Source organism: Chrysochloris asiatica, unplaced genomic scaffold (assembly GCF_000296735.1).
Source record: "Chrysochloris asiatica unplaced genomic scaffold, ChrAsi1.0 scaffold00013, whole genome shotgun sequence".
Taxonomy (NCBI): domain Eukaryota; kingdom Metazoa; phylum Chordata; class Mammalia; order Afrosoricida; family Chrysochloridae; genus Chrysochloris; species Chrysochloris asiatica.
The window spans coordinates 27,888,715-27,908,233 of record NW_006408531.1 but is presented as its reverse complement, the minus strand read 5'-3'; the positions used below and the strand labels follow the sequence as shown (position 1 = coordinate 27,908,233).

At 37.3% G+C, this 19,519-nt stretch overlaps 1 protein-coding gene across 1 annotated transcript; it reads right to left on the bottom strand.

The window, feature by feature from the left end:
- Positions 1–4,882: 4,882 nt before the first annotated feature.
- On the bottom strand, positions 4,883–15,799 carry KIAA0408 (KIAA0408 ortholog). The gene is made up of 5 exons (XM_006834680.1): positions 15,665–15,799; positions 13,543–13,905; positions 13,375–13,454; positions 7,311–8,655; positions 4,883–5,056 (listed from the first exon to the last, which is right to left on the bottom strand). The coding sequence occupies exons 1-5, from the start codon at positions 15,797–15,799 to the stop codon at positions 4,883–4,885; spliced, it is 2,097 nt and encodes a 698-aa protein (XP_006834743.1).
- Positions 15,800–19,519: the final 3,720 nt, after the last annotated feature.

The window sequence follows — 19,519 nt, the reverse complement described above, 5'->3', positions numbered from 1 at the left end:
AAGTAGAAAACTAACCAGTTAAAATATAATACATAAAATAACCTCTTTCAAGAATAATGATCCCATTTTAGTTTTTTCCCTTTACAATCAAGGGAATTGGGCTAACTGCTAAGCTTTTGTTTTGTTTCCCCCAGCTCTAATGTTTCATGATTATGGCACACATAAAATGTTAAAACATATTCCACTGTTTCAATAAAGTGGCAAGAAAATAAAATAAAAAGACTTAATAATTGTTAAGACCAGCAATATAAACCTTTTATTTTACTGATACTTAAGGTGAGTCCAGGAAAGTGACTATTCAAGAGAGCCCATCAATTTAGGGATGTGCTATCAACCAGGGTGATTGGTCCGAAATTTGTCTTTGCTTTGTTTTGTTTTTATTAAAGACTCTAGATTCCCAAACTCCACCCCTGGAAATTATGCTTTAATAATTGGGGAGTAAAACCAAGGATCTGAAGAAATTCTCAATATTCTGATTTATAGTTAACAGGAGGAATCATAGCTCTACATTAGACCCCCTGGGATAATGGAAAACAACAGGAATGTTGCACAATACTTGGACAGGTCCTCAAGTGTTACATCATTTTCTACAGGTTTTCCATTTTATGTTGCATGCTATCACCTCTGCAGTGTCTCCTCCCCTCCAGATGAAAAGTATATCATGAAAATAACATCGCTTGGTAAAAGAGTGGATCTATAGCCCTTCCTTACTATCCAATCCAATCTCACATTCTAAAAGTTTAATTCAATTTAATTCTATCCATCATTGTGCAACAGTCTTGAGCCTTTCAGGCAGTCTGGGATTTGAAACTTATTTATCTCAAGTCATGGTGTATAACGAGGTGAATTTCTCTAAATTGTTATAATACATCATAAGGACAAAGCTCTTTGAATATTTTCAGCATAAGAAATTCTTAACGTTTTTTGGTAATAAATGTTTAAATAGAAACAATATCTAACTAATAGTCATGATCTGGCATTGTAGGATAAGCACTTGACTTCCAACAATAAGGTTGGCAGTTCAATCCTCAGAAACCCTATATCAGGTCCTATGAGTCAGAACTGAATCAATAGCACCTAACAACAACAAAAATAACACAAGTTGGCATTACATAGACAAGGAAGAACAAAGTTGCTTCCAAGATCTTCCATATAGGATTTTAGGCACTGTCATGAATTGAATTGTGTCCCTCTAAAATATGTGTCAACTTGGCAGAGCCATAATTCTCACTGGTCTGCAGTTAGGTAATGACACAATATGGCAGTTGTGTAATGATGTAATCAAGCTGGGTGTGATAAGTCCTGACCTGATTTGATTATCCTATGTGTTGTACATTTTTACTTCTATATTAATGAGACTGAATGCAATCTACAGGATTAGTCTGTATCTTGAGTCAATCTCTTCTGAGATATAATAGAGATTAAACAAGCAAGCAGAGTTCGGAGGGACTTACTAAGAAAGAAGAGCCAGGGGTAGAGTGTGTTCTTGTGATTTGGGGTTCCCTGCACTGTGAGTCTCCTAGATCCAGGGAAATATTGGTGTGAAGACACATGAGGATCTTCAAGGAATGCTAGCTCTAGAAATGTTGAAAGGAAACATAGACCTTTCGCAGTCAGTGCTCTGAATTTGATTTCTATCCTCCTAAACTGTAATAGTATAAATTTTTGTTTGTTAAAACCACCCATGTGTCATTTTTCTGTTATAGTGACATAAATAAGATAAATAAGATAAAATTTGGTAGCAGGAGTGTGGTGCTACTCTAACAGATACCTACAGTATGCGAGTAGTTTTGGAATTGTATAATGAGTAGAGTCTGAAATAGTACTGAGATGCCTAATAGTAAAAGCATAGATTGCCTTGAAGAGACTATTGGCGGAAATATGATGTCAAATGCAATTCTGATGAAGGCTTGGAAGGAAGTGAGGAAACCTTTAACACTATTGGTGAAAAGCAGCGGCGAGAAACCACAGCAGCAGAACCTGGAGACTGATACAACATGGCATGGGAGCAGACCCATGGAATGAGAAAGCTGAGGCCTTCATGCAGGTTTTCTAGGGGAACAGGGTGCCTCTGGGCACTTGGTGGCATTAGGCTCTCTTAATCATGGATTGAGAGCTGAACTCCTCTGGTCAAAGTTTACAGGTGGAGTGAGGTGATGCTGGGCACTTAATAGAGCTAGCAAGCATTGTCTCGCCTATGGATCAAGGAACTAAGAAGCAGAAGCTAAGAGTTACCTTAGTCTCAAAAGGTAGCACCATAACATCTGGATTTTCAAGAGTGGCATCACAGTTTCCTAAGTTTAAAAGAGTTGTTTGGATCTTCTTCACCAAATCAGCTAGAGTCTGCTGGCTGTTTAGTCACTGCAGAAAACTGACGGGACGGGACTGCCATGCTCAAGGGGGAAAGCAAACAGGGCCCATCAGGCATGGCAGAGTTGCATTACCATGTACAGGAGTAGGAGAATGCGACCACCTAAAACCAAGGGAGCAGAGTTGCTGTTCCAGTAGGCCTGGGAGGCAGAGCTAAAGTTCAGCATTGAGGAGCCTCTACCCAGAATCCAGAGTGTATGGCCAACACCCAGATTCTAGAAGGCAAGGCTGTTATCTAGATGGTCTTTGAGAACAGGATTATTTTGAAACGTTGTGAGATGGATTTTTAACTTGCTTAGAGCCCATTATCCCTTCTTTAACTCCAATTGCTCCCATTTGTATTGGAAATGCCTCCCCTTTGCTTGCTCCATTAGTATATTTGGAAGGAGATAACTTGTACTCTAGATTCACAGATGAAGAGGAGTTCTGTCCAGGAGGGAATGTGGCTTTGAAGACTTTGAGGATAATATAATGGGTGAAAGTGTTTGGGATGTGGTAAGGACATGAATTTTGGGAAGAAAGAATGGCATGTCACAGATTGAATTGCGTAATACCCAAATATGTGTCAACTTGGCAGGGCCAATATTTCTCTAGTTTTCAGTTATGTAATGATATAATGTGGGAGTTATGCAACAATGCAACCACCTCCACATGATGTGATCTGAGATGATCAGCCCTGATCCAGCATCCTCGGTGTTGTAAATCCTCACTTCTCTGATGTTAATGAGGCCAGAGGCAATCTCTGGGATCGTATCTGGAAGTCAATCTCTTTTGAGATATGTTGTTGTTAAGTGCCAGAGAGTCAATTCTGACTCCTAGCGACCCTATATAGGGTTTCCTAGGAGCAGCTGGTGAGTTTGAACTGCCAAGCTTGTGGTTCAATTGACCTTGTGGTTCCGTGCTTATCCTAAAGTGCTACAGAGACTAACAAGTGAGCACAGCTTGGAAGTGACTCGACAGCACTTCACAACAACAACAGAGCTCAGAGGAAGTTACTACCATCAAGAAAGAAGAGCCAGGGTAGAGTTAGTGTCCTTGCACTGTGAAGTTCCCAGATGCTGGAGATGGATGATGCGAAGACACATAGAAATCTTCCAGGAAGACTGGGTCTATAGGTGTTGAGAGAAGACAGAGACCTTTCTCCAAAGTCATTGCTCTGAATTTGGATTTCTTGATGCCTAAACTGTGAAAGAATCAATTTCTGTTTGTTAAAGAAAGTCATCCACTTGTGGTATTTCTGCTATAGCAGCATTAGATAACTAAGAAAAGTACGTTAACATTCATATTTCTGTCAGCTCTCAATATAGATTTTATATGTTCACTATATGCAAGTTGTAGTCAAAATACAAATTTCTGTTCCTTTTGCTACTCATAAATGCCAAAGTTTAGATTAAGGCTTCTTATGTAGCACAGTTTAAGAAAGATAGTAGAATTCTGCTCTCAACAAAATATTGTACCTGATCTCTCTTGTTAATAAAAATGTGAATTAGTTCTTTACCTAGTAATTTTAGGGAACAAGAAAGAGGTAAACATCAATTATCTCTAAATATGTATGAAAGCAACTAAACTAAAAACTTCACATACTTTTAACAAATAATAGAATTCAATGTAATTAAACTTTTTTTCCTTTTACATCCTATTTAAGGAATGTCTATTCATAAAGCAAAAGAAAGTTATCATTTACTCATACCATATACAATGCGGTCTCATGATACTGGTTCTGAGGATCAAGTATCAAGGTAAAGTCACAATATACTACCAAGTAACATAATAAAAGCATTTTATGCTTGCTTCAGAAGACTGATCTGCTAAAACTGTGACATTTTTCTTTACAAAAGTAAAGGTAAAGGAGATCAATGGTATTAGTTTATCCTTATATTGGCTTAAAAAGTATTTATGATTTATATGTAAAAGTCAACCAATGTTAGTTTAGGTATGTTTATAATTCTTATTCTTCTATGTAGTTGGGTCTGAGAAAAATGGTTAGTGTATATACCTCAAATGGAATCCTGAGGCATACAAAATATAAATGGTACTGTATATTTTCAAAAAATATAAAATAAACACAAAGAATATATAGGTATACATGTTATAATTTCAAAGTCAACACTAGCACATGAGTTTTTTCTCATCTAAATACATACTAAGATAACTCCCTATTTCAACACATGCACCTATAAACACATGGCCATGCACATAACCACTTGCTTTCTGTCACTTGCAGTAAAGTTACAATATACAATATTATACACTGTTTAAATTTAAAACATATTTGAAAATTAATGAGGATGGCATTAAAATAATTCTGATCTAAGAAATCAAAATGCAGAAAGATAATGACTCCAAAGATTAAAAACACTGAAGACTGATGGAAAGTTAAGATTTAAATAGTACGTCCCAGTGATCTTGAGAGATACAGAAGATAACAAGGCTAGCTGTAAACACTCAGATGCTCTGTTGGGCAACTGGGACTAGAGACTAGAGCCTTTAAATCTAGAAATCCAGGCCAGATTTAGACCATTGATGCTTCAGAACGCAGAGAAATGGTACAGTTGTGGGCAGTTCTCCGCAAAGCTGGGGGAGCAGATGGTGATCTGGAGGCCCATCTGGATGGGAGACGGCGATTTGCTGGTCTGGCAGGTCTGGAAAACCCTTGTCCATGTGAACATTTCACTGTCATGAGTTCCTAGAGCACAAATGAGGACATTTATCTCACTATATGGACACCAATGATGGATTAGTATGTTAACATATTTATATGCAAATAAAGCACTGAAAAGCTAATTGAAGGTGTTTGATATTTCTTAAATGTTTTAATCAAAGCAATTATATTTTAATATGGAACATGACATAGATAATCTGGTAGACCTCACATTGATAAGGTTAATATACAAGGGTCTCTGTATAACAATAACATCAGGATTAAAAAAAAAATTAGGTAACATGATATGTTATGATTGAACCACAGAAGTTTCTTAGTAAGGTATTAGAACATTTTAATGCTAAATATGACACAAATCAAATAACTCATAGAAGAAACCATCTACTTATATCAAGTTACTGACATTTTAAAAGGTTGTAACCGAAAACAAAAAGGAGCTCTGGTAGTGTAGTGGTTACAAATTGGGCTGCTAATCTCATGTTTAGCAGTTCGAAACTACAGCTGTTCCATGGGAGAAAGTTGAGGTGTTCTGCTCCCGTAAAGATTTACAACCTTGGAAACCTTGTACAGGGTCACTATGAGTCGGAACTGACTCCACAGCACATAACAACAACAACCAAAAACAAGGAGTCCTGCAGGCTAATGCGCTAGACTGAAAGGTTGGTTTGAACTCCAAGGTAAGTAGTTCAAGCTCACCAGCCACTCCTCGGAAACCCTATGCAGGGTCACTATGAGTCGGAGCCAGCTTGATGGCACTTAACAACAATCAACAAAAACACATAAAATGATGAAGCTGATGTTCTCTTTTTCACCCACTAAAAATTTCTTCAACGAGTGAAACGTTTCCTTCAATTCCCTTCCTATACTTTTTTTTTTTTCTTCCTATTTTACGTTATACTTCACCACTGGACCAATAAACATTCTTGTCAATGGAGAAAAGATTGATGTTGTAAAGGACTTCATTCTTCTTGGATCAACTATCAACACTCATGGAAGCAGAAGTCAAGAGATCAAATGACGTATTGCATTAAGCAAATCTGCTTCACAAGACCTTTTTAAAGTGTTGAAGAGCAAAGACGTCAGCTTGAGGACTAAGGTGCGCCTGACCCAAGCCATGGTGTTTTCAATAACCTCATATGCATGTGAAAGCTAGACAGTGACTAAGGAAGATTGTAGAAGAAGCATTTGAGTTATGGAATTGGAGAATACTGAAAGTGCCATGGGCTGCCAAAAGAACAAACATCTATGTTAGAAGAAGTGCAGCCAGAGTGCTCCTTGGAGGCCAGGATGGCCAAACTTTGTCTCTCATACTTCGGACATATTGTCAGGAAGGACCAGTCACAGGAGAAGGATATCATGTTTGGTAAGATGGAGGGTCAGAGAAAAAGAGGAAGACCCCCAGCGAGATGGATTGGCCAAGTGGCAGCATCAATGGGCTCAAGTGTGGCAACAATTGCGAGGTTGGCCCAGGACTGGGCAGTGTTTTGTTCTGTTGTGAATAGAGTCACTATGAGTCAGTACTGACTCAATGGCACCTAACAAATTTACTTTAATGGAAGAAAAACATTTGATCTGTGTAATAAAAAACAAAAGCTCCCATAATACAGTTTATATCCTTGGTTCTTAATGACTCTTTAAACAAAGCTTGTGTTCTCATCTGAGAAGAACAGTGAGGACGCCCTCAATTCCTGTTATTTTTATCCATGCTAAGGGTGTCTACAAATAAGAATTACCTTAATTATTTAAGCCATAATATTTTATTTTATTCCTATCACACTATCTTTTAGTTCCACACAATAAAATAACTTAAAAAGCACTATTTTAAAATTACTTATTTTACTCATATTCACACTGATTCAAAAGAAAATGAGGCAAATTCTGGGAATGACTGAACCAATCAAACAATTACTGAGATGTGCAAGATATTTAAAAAATATATATTTCCATGTATTTTTCTTAACATGAACACTTTTAAAACATAAAGAAGCTCTATAAAGTCAATAAATGTGCATGCTATATATATTTTCAACAAAGAGACTAAAACCAAACATTTTATCATAAAAATGCTTATGCCTATTTATTATAGTTATTTCATTAAAATTCATGGTGTTATAATCCTAAAGTTCCTATTTATTAACAAATTTTAGGTCAAGAAGTTTAGAGGATGCCAAAACATGTGCCAGCATTCTATTGATATGATTGGGCATCTGAGAGACTATACTCTGAGCCACTGCTAAATATGGATACACTTCTACCCAAACACTGTTTACTTTCTCACCTCTGTTAGCTTTCTCCGATCTAGTCCTTTCTTCCCTTGTTGACTCCCACACATAGCAGTCTTTTGCTGAAGTTCTTGTTCCATTTGGAGCATTTCTGAACGCTGATTTAATGTGGACCCACCACTGACATTAGAGTTACATTTAGTCCAATTATCCTGCAAGCATTTAGAATAATGCAGAGAAGACCCTGATGATGCTTCATAGGTTTTCAGCAGTTTTTCCACAACACCATAATTTGACCGAGGATCAGCTGACCTGGGACGGCCAGACAAATTACTTGGTCTCCAGTCATGTTCATGCAGCATATTCTGGTAACTGCTTGGATTTAGGTATTCCTGCATTTGTCTAACTTGGCCTGCTGACAATATTTTGCTAGGATTATCAGGCACACTTTCTGTGGGCATAGGCACATGGACACTGTTTTTTGGAATGCCGGACACATTGTCATTTTCTGGTAAGTTACCTCCATGAGTAATCAAGGAATCACAGAGTTTAGGATTTTCTGATGATTTTGAGTAGCTTTGATTTTGCTGTATTGCAACACAATTTCTATCTGTTCTAAATACGGTTCTGTTAAATTCATCAGTCTTTGCTGCTAATTTTTCATTCCTTGTGGTCCTTTCAAAGTTGCAAGTGAAACTTGCAAGTGGGCCACAGTTCTGTGCCACTGAAGAGTTACCGCCATGGCTGACGTGAAGATTAGGATGAGATTTAGCAGAATGATTTGGGATTAGCTTCTCATATTTTTGTTTATTAGGGGTAGAGGCTGTTTTCTGAAACCACAATGCGGAAGGGCTATTTTTTACACCTACCCCAATGTCACATGACCACAGGCTTGGTTCATATTGGACTTCATTTTCATTACATTGAGGCTTGTTATTTATTTTAGCTTCTGGTGCAAAAGAAGAAAATATGACACCATCTTTCACACTCTTTCCTTCATTTGGACACAACACAGGCATCTCATGCTGCCTCAACAGGAAATGAGGATTACAGTTCTTTTCACCTTGAGCTTCTCGGTCAACCAAACTATTGTCCAGACTTTCTTTCAACCCATCGTGGGCTTGTATGCCTTCAGAATATGAGCTTGGCAGATTTCGAGATGTGCTTCTTGGAGGAGGAACTGGTGGAATTTCATTTCCTTGCAAATTAACTGTGTCAATTTCATGTTTTTTCCTAGAATCACTTAGAAACACATTCTCATAATACAAATTCATTCTATATTTCTGCTTATCTTTTTCTATATCAGTTGGAGAAATAAACTGGCCATTGCTGATCATGTGGTTCCTATGAGGCATGTTGATTATATTTGGCATGTCCTGGAGAGAAGAGTCAGACTTCATCCTAAAAAAATCGCAAAACATGGTATATTAGCGCTATTTTTACATAGGGTATGCTATCAAAAGACACTGGTTTAAGTAATGGATTTCTTTTACAGAAAAGGGACTCAATAGTTTCCTCAAACCTAATTTTAATACGAATTTCTTATTTAAGAAGGTCGAATCTCTTTTACTATAGGATAAAGCCCACGTATCATTGTTGTATTTAAGGTTCTACTTATTTTGACCCAAGCTATCCTTCAAACTTTGTCTCAATTTTTTCCATTACCTAAATCTTCACCTCCACTCAGATTAGACTACACAAGGGGACACAAAAGTTCATTCAAGATAATGGAATTTTTCCATGAGCTTTTTGAGGTCCATTGGTATAGTGTCTTGGGTTTCTACTATGGACATTACTGTTTCTATAGATTTTCTCTTGCCATTCCTTAACTGGAATGCCTAACCTTCTTTGCTTTTTGAATTATCCCATTATATAAGGAGCTCTGGTGGCACTGTAAAATAAGCATTGGACTTATTTTAGTAGTTCAAAGTCAGTAGTTCAAACCCACCAGCCACTCTTCAGGAGAAAGAGGTGACTTTCTGCACCTGTAATGATTTACGACATCTTTGGAAACTCTATACAGGATGGCTATGAGCAGGCTATGACTTGATGGCATTGAGTTTTGGTTTATATAAACTGAAAACGAATAACATTTAAGGTTGTTGCGGTTGTCAGGTGCAGTTGAGTTGGTTCTGACTCATCGAAATCCAGTGCACAACAGAATGAAACACTTTCTGGTCCTCCACCACTGCACAATCGTTATGTTTCAGACCACTGTTGCTGCCACTGTGTCAGTCCATCTTACTAGGGCTCTTCCTCTTCTTCACCAACCCTCCACTTTACCAAGCATGATGTCCTTCTCCAGGAATTGGTCCTTCCTGACAACATGTTTACAGTACGAGATTAGAAGTCTTGCCATTCTTGCTTCGAACAAGCATTCCGGGTGTACTTCTTCCATGACAGATTTGTTTGTTCTTTTGGCAGTCCATAGTTTCAATATTCTTCACCAATACCATAATTCATAAGCATCAATGCTTCTAAGGTCTTACTGTCCAACTTTCACATGTATATGAGGTGAGTGAAAAGACATGGCTTGGGTCAAGTGTACCTTAGTCTCAAAGTGACAACATTGCTCTTTAAAACTTTATAGAGTTGTTGTTGTTTTTTTGCAGCAGATTTGCCCAAGACAATACATCCTTTGATTTCTTAACTATTGCTTCCATGAGTGTTGTTGATTCAAGCAAAAGGAAGTCTTTGACAACTTCATTACTTTCCCTGCTTATACTAATGTTATTTATTGGTCCATTTGTGAGGAATTTTGTTTTCTTTACATTGAGGTGCAACCCATACTGATTATTGTATTCTTTGATCTTCATCACTAAGTATTTTAAATATTTGCTTCTAGTGATTGTGTCATTTGCATATTACAAGTTATTAATATGCAATTCTGAAGCTACATTCTTTCTATAATTCAGCTTCTCAAATTATTTGCTCAGCACACAGACTAAGTATTATAAAAGGATACAACGTTGGCACACACCTTTCCTGATTTTAAATCATTGTTCTGGTCTAATAATTGCTTCTTGCTGTAAGTATGGATTCCTCATGAGCACAATTAAGTGTTCTGGAATATTATTCTTCTTAATGTTACCCATTTTTTTTTTTTTTTTTTTTTTTTGATTCACAGTCAAAAGCCTTTGCAGTCAATGAAGCACAAGTAAACATCTTTCTGGTATTCTGTTTTCAACCAAGATCCATTTGATGTCAGCAATGATGTCTCTCCAAGACTCTTCTTAATTAAGCTTGCATTTCTGGAAGCTCCCTGTCAATGTACTGCTGTAAAATTTTTTAATTATCTTAAGCAAAATTTTACTTGTATGTGACATTAATGCCATGTATCGATGATTTCCACATTCGTTGGTTAACCTTTCTTTGAAATGGGCAAAATTATGGATCTCTTTCAATTGGTTAGCCAGGTAGCTGTCCTCCAAATTTCTAGGCATAGACGAGTGAGTGCCTCCAGTGTTGTTTCAATTTGTTGAAGCATTTCAGTTTGTATTCCATTAATTCCTGGAGCCTTGCTTTTATTTTTTGTTTTTTTGACAACACCTTTATTTAAAGTCATATGATAAAAATCTTAGTAAAAGCGCAATGAGAGAGAAGTAATTTCCAATGGAAATAAACTTTTGGGCTAAGACTCAAAATAAATGAAGAATTTTCTGGGTGAATAAAGAACATTTATGCAAAGCTGTGCTCATGCAGAGCCTGTATAGACCAAGTAGCAGCCATTCAAACAGAACAAGAGGATATTGATTGACTTAAAATCAGGAAAGGTGTGTGTTAGGGTTGCGTCCTGTTATCATACTTATTCAGTCTGTATGCTGAGTAAATAATCTGAGAAACTGGATTATATGAAGAAGAATGTGACATCAGGATAGGGAGAAGGCTCATTAGCAACCTGAAATATGCAGATAAACCTTGCTTGCTGAAAGTGAAGAGGACTTGAAGCACTTTTTTGATGAAGATTAAAGACTACAGCCTTCAGTTTGGACACCACAATGTAAAAAAAAACAAACATCTTCACAGTTGGATCAATAAATAAATAATAAACACAGAAAAGACTGAAATTGTTAAGGATTTTCTTTTAACTTGGATCCACAATCAACACTCATTGGCAGTCAAGAAATCAAAGATGCACTGCCTTGGACATATCTGCTATATGTAAGGTCTTAAAGAAAAGACATCACTTTAAGGACTAAGGTGAGCCTGACCCAAGCCATGGTATTTTCAATCGCCTCCTATGTAGATGAGGAGGTTTAGTTCAGTGGTAGAAAATGTGCTTAGCATGCAAGAGGCCCTCAGTGCAATCCCTAGCACCTGTTTGTAATTTCTGGAGTCCTGGTGTAGTACTGTAGGATAAGCACTAGACTGCTACCACAAGGTTGCAAAACTACCAGCTGCTCCTTGGAAACACTCTGTAGGGTCAGGTCTCTATGAGTAGATACCAACTCGACGACACTTAACAACAACAACAACCCATGCATGTGAAGATTGGGCAATGATTAAGGAAGACTAAAGAACTAATATCATTGAATTATGGTGTTTTCAAATAATATGAAATAGATCATGGACTACCATAAAAATGAACAAATCTTGGAAGAGTACACCCAGACTGCTCTTCAGAAGCAAGAATGTCTCATGTATTTTGAACATGTATCTAATCCTGGGAAAACAGCTTGGGGAGAAGAACATCATGCTTAGTAAAGAAGAGGGTCAAGAGGAAACCTTTAATGTGACAGAATGACTCCGTGGTTGCAGCGATGAGCTGGAACACAGGAGAGACTGGGAGGATGGAGTAGGACTTGGCAGCATTTTGTTGTACATGGGTTCCTATGAGCCAAAACTGACTCAATGCTGCCTACCAACAGCATCAGCAGGCAAAGGGAACTAATGAAAAGCCTCATAATTTGACTACTCAGGGGACAATGAGTACTTTGGTATGGACAGATTATAAAGCAAAATGGGAATAAGAGTGAAACATTAGGTTAAAGTCAAATTATAATGTCTTTTTTGAGCTTTTTTTTCTTAAGGCCATGAGAAAACAATTTATAAAAGATTATAAGATAGTTTCTAATAAAGAGGTGGTGATTGGTGGTTGTGTGTCTTCAAGTTGGTTCCACTCGTAGCAACCCTGTACAGGCTTTCTGAGGCTTTACCTTTCTATGGGAGCAAAAAGCTGTATCTTTGTCCCAAGGAGTGGCTGATGGACTTGAAATACTGACCTTGCGGTTAGCAGCCCAACACGTAACCCACTACACCAAATATCTACAAAGAATAGTAGCAAATATCAAAGTGCAAGAACAGGACAAAATTATGTGTAAATCATGGCTGGCTAAGAAAATCTATTGCAATGAAGCATAAAAAGTTTCAGTGACCTTTATAATAGTTAAAGAATAATAAGGAAAAATGTTATCTTCTTATCTTGCACAGAGATACCACTGTGAGCACTGTCTCCCCACTAGAAGATAACCGATATCACGCCATCTCCTATGAACCTGTCCAGGGGATTTCAAATGCATATACATTAACTTGGTTAAAGCTTACTCTTACATTTATATAGTGTTTCTGAACTGAAAGTGCATTTTTCTGTGACATTATTTATGTGTATGTATATACTTATAATGCATTGTCCTACTGAAAATTAAGTATGACTCCAGTATATACATAACAAATGTACACTTGGGCATTAAATATTTCAGTAGAACATCTTTATATCAATGCAGTATTAAATCTGACATAATTAAAAATTTTTTATTTTTTAAATTATAATCCAGTTATATGCTCTTGCACTGGCCACATAGTCAAAATGAAAAAGTACCATATGAGAGGATACTTGTTAACTTATTGTGGAGGGTCTACCTTAACTGAACACCAAAGGAGTAAAGTATTATTAACAGTCAAATTGCAAAGAGGATAAGAAGGTTTGTGTTAGGGAATTAGTAAACAGAGAAACAACACAATTATGAGTTTCTGTTTCTGTCCAAGGTAACAAATGCTTACCATTCATGGTTAGATGCCACTAACCATGTATATGAAGTAGGCAGCTTTAATTCATTAAATAAAAACAATGTTCGTCTTGATTTTCCAACACAAAGTAATCACAGAGATGTACTAGCCTACCTTCTGTGGTTAGATTGCTTTTGGATTTCCTCTTGAAAGCTGCATAATTCTTCACTCACTTTGGCAAGTTCTTCAAGGGCCTTTATGCATATAAGCAATAACATGTTAGCACTTTGAAATGTAAATATTTCTTTAAAAACAGTTCTAGGCCAGACACATGTTACTTACTGTATTGAGGGCAACAGAACAGTTCTTGCTTTCTTTGTCAGAGGTCCTCATGTCAGGCCAGGCTTCATGTTCCTTTAGGTTGTGTGCAGCCAGAGGATCCATAAACCCTACTTGTGATTTTTTCATTGTTTTTTGTTCCTTACACATTTGATCTCCTCCAGTGAGTAAGCTCTGTTCTGGTTTATATTCTTTTTCCAGACCAAGTTTGTGATTCATCCCTATAAATTCACATTGTCCTGAACCGGAGTAATTTGGAAAAGATTTCACCATTGTGTTTTGAAGGACCTTCTCACAATCAAGATCAATGGTCTTAGCAAGTGTAGTCATGTTGATTTTCCTCCGAAGCTTTACTTCTTGGCAAAGCTATAAAGAAAATAAAGATAACACGTTCTTCCTACTTCACTATATTTTTTGTACTAAGCAAATAGTTTTGCATTTTCTTTGCCTTATTATATACTATTTTTGGTATTGACGCTTAAACAAAACCAGTTGCCACTGAGTTAATTCTAACCCACTGGCCCCAGGGGTATGTCGGAATAGAACCATGCTCATAGAGTTTTCAATGGCTGACTTTTCAGAGAGAGAAAATCAGGCCAATCTTCTAAGGAACCTCTGGGTCAATTAGTAACTGAGCATATTTATTATTAATCCTACCTAGGGATTCTTAAACATCAGTTGCTGTTGAGTCCGTTCTGACTCATGGCAAACCCGTCTGTGTCAGAGTAGAATTGTGTACTGTTGGGTTCTCAGTGGCTGATTTTTCTGAAGTAGATTGTCAGGACTTTATTCCCAAGGTGTCTGTGGGTGGACATGAACCTCGAACTTTTGGCTCGCAGCTGAGGCGCTAACCATTGGTAACAACACGTTTTTGCCTCCAAACAGTGTCTCTAAAATTAAGTTATCTATTATAACTTTGGCATCCTGGTGTGGTGCTGTAGGCTAATGTGTCAGACTTGTATGAACTGCAAGGTCGGTGGTTCAAGCTCACCAGCTGCTCCTTGGAAACCCTATACAGGGTCGCTATGGGTCGGAATCAACTCAACAGTGCTTAACAACAACATTATAAGTTTGATTAACCATAAGGGCACTTTTAATGGGACAAAGCATGGATGGTAACTTGTACCTTTCTGACAGAAATTAACTCTCAAAAAGAAAATAAACCTGATCTTATATATAGACACTATGATGATACAGAAGCACTGTCACAAAACTGAAATGGTCTGAATTAATAACTAAAAGTCATGGCTTAAACACCAATTTAATATAGATCACTTTATTCTTTGCCTGGGGTGTTGGTGTATGTGGTATACGATACGCACTAGGCTGCTAACTTCAAGGTCAGTGATTCCAACTTCACCAGCCACTTCTCAGAAACCCTATACAAGGTCAGAATCCACTCCTGCACTTAACAATAGCAACAACAACAATTTTTATGCCTTCTTTTAACTAAGTATTTTATAATCTTGTTTAATAGTTCACCTTATTCTATTTCCAAAGTAGACATTTTACAGTTAAAGTCAAACTTTCCTTTGGAAGTTATGTTGATCAAGGCTAAATATTACAGAGGTTATTTTTAATGTCTTGGCTGTTTGTTGTAGTTGTTAAGTGCCATTAAGTGGATTCCAACTCACAGTTACCATGGATAGAGTTTCTGAAGGGTGGCTGATGAGTTTGAACCACCAACCTTGCATTTCAAAACGACCTTGTGGTCCAGTGCTTATCCTACAGTGCCACACCAGGATTATATCTGATATAATTATGCATGCTACTAGAAAGCTTAGCTTTAGCACGTGCATTTCACATACCCCTGCTGTTTTAAACTCATGCAGAATATGTAACTCATTTTTTGTAACAAGGAACTCTGGCCAAAAAATATACATTGACACATTTTGGAATGACATTTCAAGTTCTTAATTTCCATGTGAAGCTATAAAATAAGCACAGGCCTTAAAGATACCATTGGCTAAGATTAGAATCTTTTTGGTCCAGTAAATATTATTGAGACATGCAGACATGTATCTATTAGGTTGAATTACAGAAAAAAGTTTCCAACACAAGACTAATTTTAATTTTCATTCTGAGCTTGACATTTACAATACATTCAAAATAAAGCAACTTGTACCTCTTCTATCTTCTTCTGCATGATCTTCCATTGACTTTCCCATTCCTTCCTTTCGTTGTCAAACTGGTCCAGTAATTCCATCTTTTCCTTGTGCCAGTTAGTATCTGTGTTCGCCCACTGCTTATTTAGGTCCATGGCAACTGCGTGAGTGTCAGTGAAGAGGTGTTTCTGCTCGTCTCTGCTTTCTCTTAACTGTTTCTTGGAAGCTTGAAGTTGTTTTATTTGAAGCAGTCTCACTTGCCTTTAAAATAAAGCCCAATGTAAATACAACGAGAGAGTTCCAAACTCAATGTGCTTTTTGGAAACATACTTTATCTTTTTTTCAAGAGCCAGTGATATAAACAAACTCTAGGAAAATTGGACTCAAAAGAAGAAGTAATGCTGATCTGCTCAAAAAAGAAAAAAAAAATACATTAAAAAAAAAAAAAATATATATATATATATATTGCCAAAAAGTTTTACATTTATTTTTCTTTTCTCCTGAGACCAGCCAGCAAAATTATAGTGGACAAGATGGTTAATGAGAGATACATGTTCCTTTAATTAATCACTTCTTCGAAAGATAGATTTTTTTTTTTTTAGCTCTGGTAGTGTAGTGGTTACGAATCTGGCTGCAAACCGCAAGGTTAGCAGTTTGAAACTACCAGCTGTTCCACGGGAGAAAGATGAGGCTTTCTGCTCCCGTAAAGATTTATAGCCTCGGAAATCCTGTACAGGGTCACTAAGAGTTGGAACTGACTCTACAGCACATAACAATCTAAGGGTGGAAGTATCAAATTTATATGATCATTTTTAAATAACTATGGCCGATTCTGATGCAAGTGAATTATACTTCCTGTTCGGATGCAACCTGATTAATTATATATTTCAGTGACTTAATGTATTGAGCCAGTGCTGGACTATAGTTTCAATTCTATACTGAGAGATCAAGTCCATGCCAGATATGATTACTGTATAGACTATAACTCAAAGATTACTAGTCATTCTGGGACAGATGTATCTATAAGTAGTTGTTGTTAAGTGCTATCTAATTGGTTCCAACTCATAGTGACCCTGTATAGGGTTTCCAAGGAGTGGCTGGTGATTTTGAACCGCTGACCTAGCATTTCAAACTGACCTTTCGATCCAGTGCTATATCCCACACCACCACACCAGGACTCCTGAATCAATCAACAGATCACACTAAATTACAGGTAATGTTTTCATTATTTTACTTTTCTGTTCCTTCTCCTAGACTATACACTATACTCTGTTTGTATTGTTAAGTGCCATTGAGTCGATTGTGACCCATAGTGACCCTGTACAGGGTTTCCAAAGTGTTGCTGGTGGGTTTGAACCACCGACCTTGTGGTTTGCAGTCCGGGGTCTCCACTCTGTTTAGGATATTATAATTCAGAGAACAGAAAAAAAGCTGATTCGCTTCAGAGAAATCCTCTACTACATTAAATAGTGACTGAAATAATTAGATTTCTAGCATTCAAGGCATGTGCATTTAGAGTTTAAAGATGCATTTAAAAACAGTAATCTGTAACTCTCATGAAACAATGAAACTGAGTTTCAGCTTATTTCCATTAAAATGGGGATACTCACAGGATTGTTAAAAAGATTAAATGCCATATTAAATGCAGTTTTTGAATTTTTTTAAATTATATTTTTTCATTAAAATCTTGGTCTGCTTTCAGTTGAAAAGAATTTGTGGTTCATAAAGTCATACTCTTTTAACGGGTGGAAAAGTATGTTTAACATTTTTGATTCTTCATCCACATGTCTATAAAGAGTCGAATTCTTCAGCTTACTTGTTTATTACCAAATTGCCTTATCAGGTGACAGCTTATACTCATTACGGACAAGGTTGCCAAGAAGCCACAGCTTCTCAAGGGCTGACTTTGTGGAATCAAACCTACATACAAGGAAGCAAAGTATTATTTACGTAGTCACAAAAGATGGCTGCATAATTTCATATTCCAGATAGGAGATACACACGAGAAAAATTTTATTTTTGACAGACTATTCGGAACATATGTATATTGTTGTTGCTATGTGCCGTGGAGTTGGTTCTGACTCATAGAAACTCTGTACAGGGTTTCCGAAGCTGTAATTCTTTACAGGAGCAGAAAGCCTCATCTTTCTCCCATGGAACAGCTGGTAGTTTCAAACTGCTGACCCTGTGATTAGCAGCCCAATTCGTAACCACTACGCTACCAGAGCGCCATCCGGACATATGCATATATACATATATAGGCTGGAACCAACTCGATGGCACTTAACAACAACATATATTTATGTGGTAAAATGTTCTGAATATATATTTTTCAAGTAGCAATCAATTAATGACTATAATAGACTAATGAGGTTTTGAGTAGAGTTACTCTGTAGGATAATAAGCCTAGACTGCTAACTACAAGGTCAGTGGTTTGAGCTCAGCAGCTGTTCCTAGGGAGAAAAATGAGGATTTCTCCTCTGTCAAAGATTTACAGCCTCAGAAACTCTAAACAGAGTTGCTAGGAATTGGAACCCACTCAATGGCACTTAACAAGAACAGTAAGGATTAAGACAATGTCAACTATAGATTCAGTTTCACCTACCCACACTACTTAATAATACTGGATCTATATTGTTACTCTTCTCTCAAACTAGATGCCAAAGACCCTTAGATGATTTTCTACCAATTTCTTTGGCATTCACAATCCTATGGTTAAGTTTAGTCAGGAAAATTAAGGTTTTAATTTTCCTGATCGAAATAACCATAAAATTAACTACTAACCATATAATTCCCTATGAAATTAACTACTAACTATAAAAGTTACAATATTATGGTTAGTTCAGCCAGGAAAATAATTTCAGATCTAGCCGTTAAAAATGCTATTGTACACCTCATTTGATCTACTTCTTTTTGTTGTTAGGGGCCATAGAGTTGGTACCGACTTATAGTGACCTTATGCACAGCAGAATGAAACAATGCCCGATCCTGGGCCAATCTATCGTTGCCATGCTTGAGCCCATTGCAACTGCCACTTTGCCAATCCATCTCACTGGGGGTCTTCCTCTTTTTCTCTGACCCTCCACCCTACCAAACATGATATCCTTCTCCAGCGACTGGTCTTTCCTACTTAGTTATATTGTATTTCTAACCACAAGTATCTGCTATTAACAAATGCCCAGCTGCTGTAAAATCACTATGTCAATGAAGACTCCAAAAATGGAGGCTGTAAAGATGATACAGAATTACTGTGCTTGTTTGTTTTGGCTGCTCTTAATGTTTGCTGATCTTGATAATTCAGCAATTTTCAGGTTCATCTACGAACTACTCACGGAAATCACAGTCCAGTGCGTCTTTTCAGAGATTGGTTTGTTGTTGTTGTTATGTGCCGTGGAGTTGGTTCTGACTCATAGCGACCCTGCATTTCTGAGGCTATAAATCTTTACGGGAGCAGAAAGTCTCATCTTTCTCCCGTGGAACATCTGGTAGTTTCGAACTGCTGGCCTTGCGGCTCACAGCACGACTGCTTTAAAACTGTGTAATTAACTCTGAGCAGAACATGTCTTGCTGACTAATTCACTGAAACTTCTTAGGATAAGTGGAGTAGTTTTCCATGGGAGAGAGAGTGAATGACAGAAAAAGGTAAGAAATACATAAAGAAATAAAGTCAAGAAATAGTTGCAGATTTTAACAAAGCTATTACAAAAGGGACTCCAAAGGGAGAAGGAGTCCTGGTGTGGTGCTGTGGGTTAATGTGTCAGACTGCAAAGCCGTTTGAACTGCAAGGTCGGCGGTTCAAGCTCACCAGCTGCTCCTTGGAAACCCTGTACAGGGTTGCTATGGGTCAGAATCAACTCAATGAACGGCACTTAACA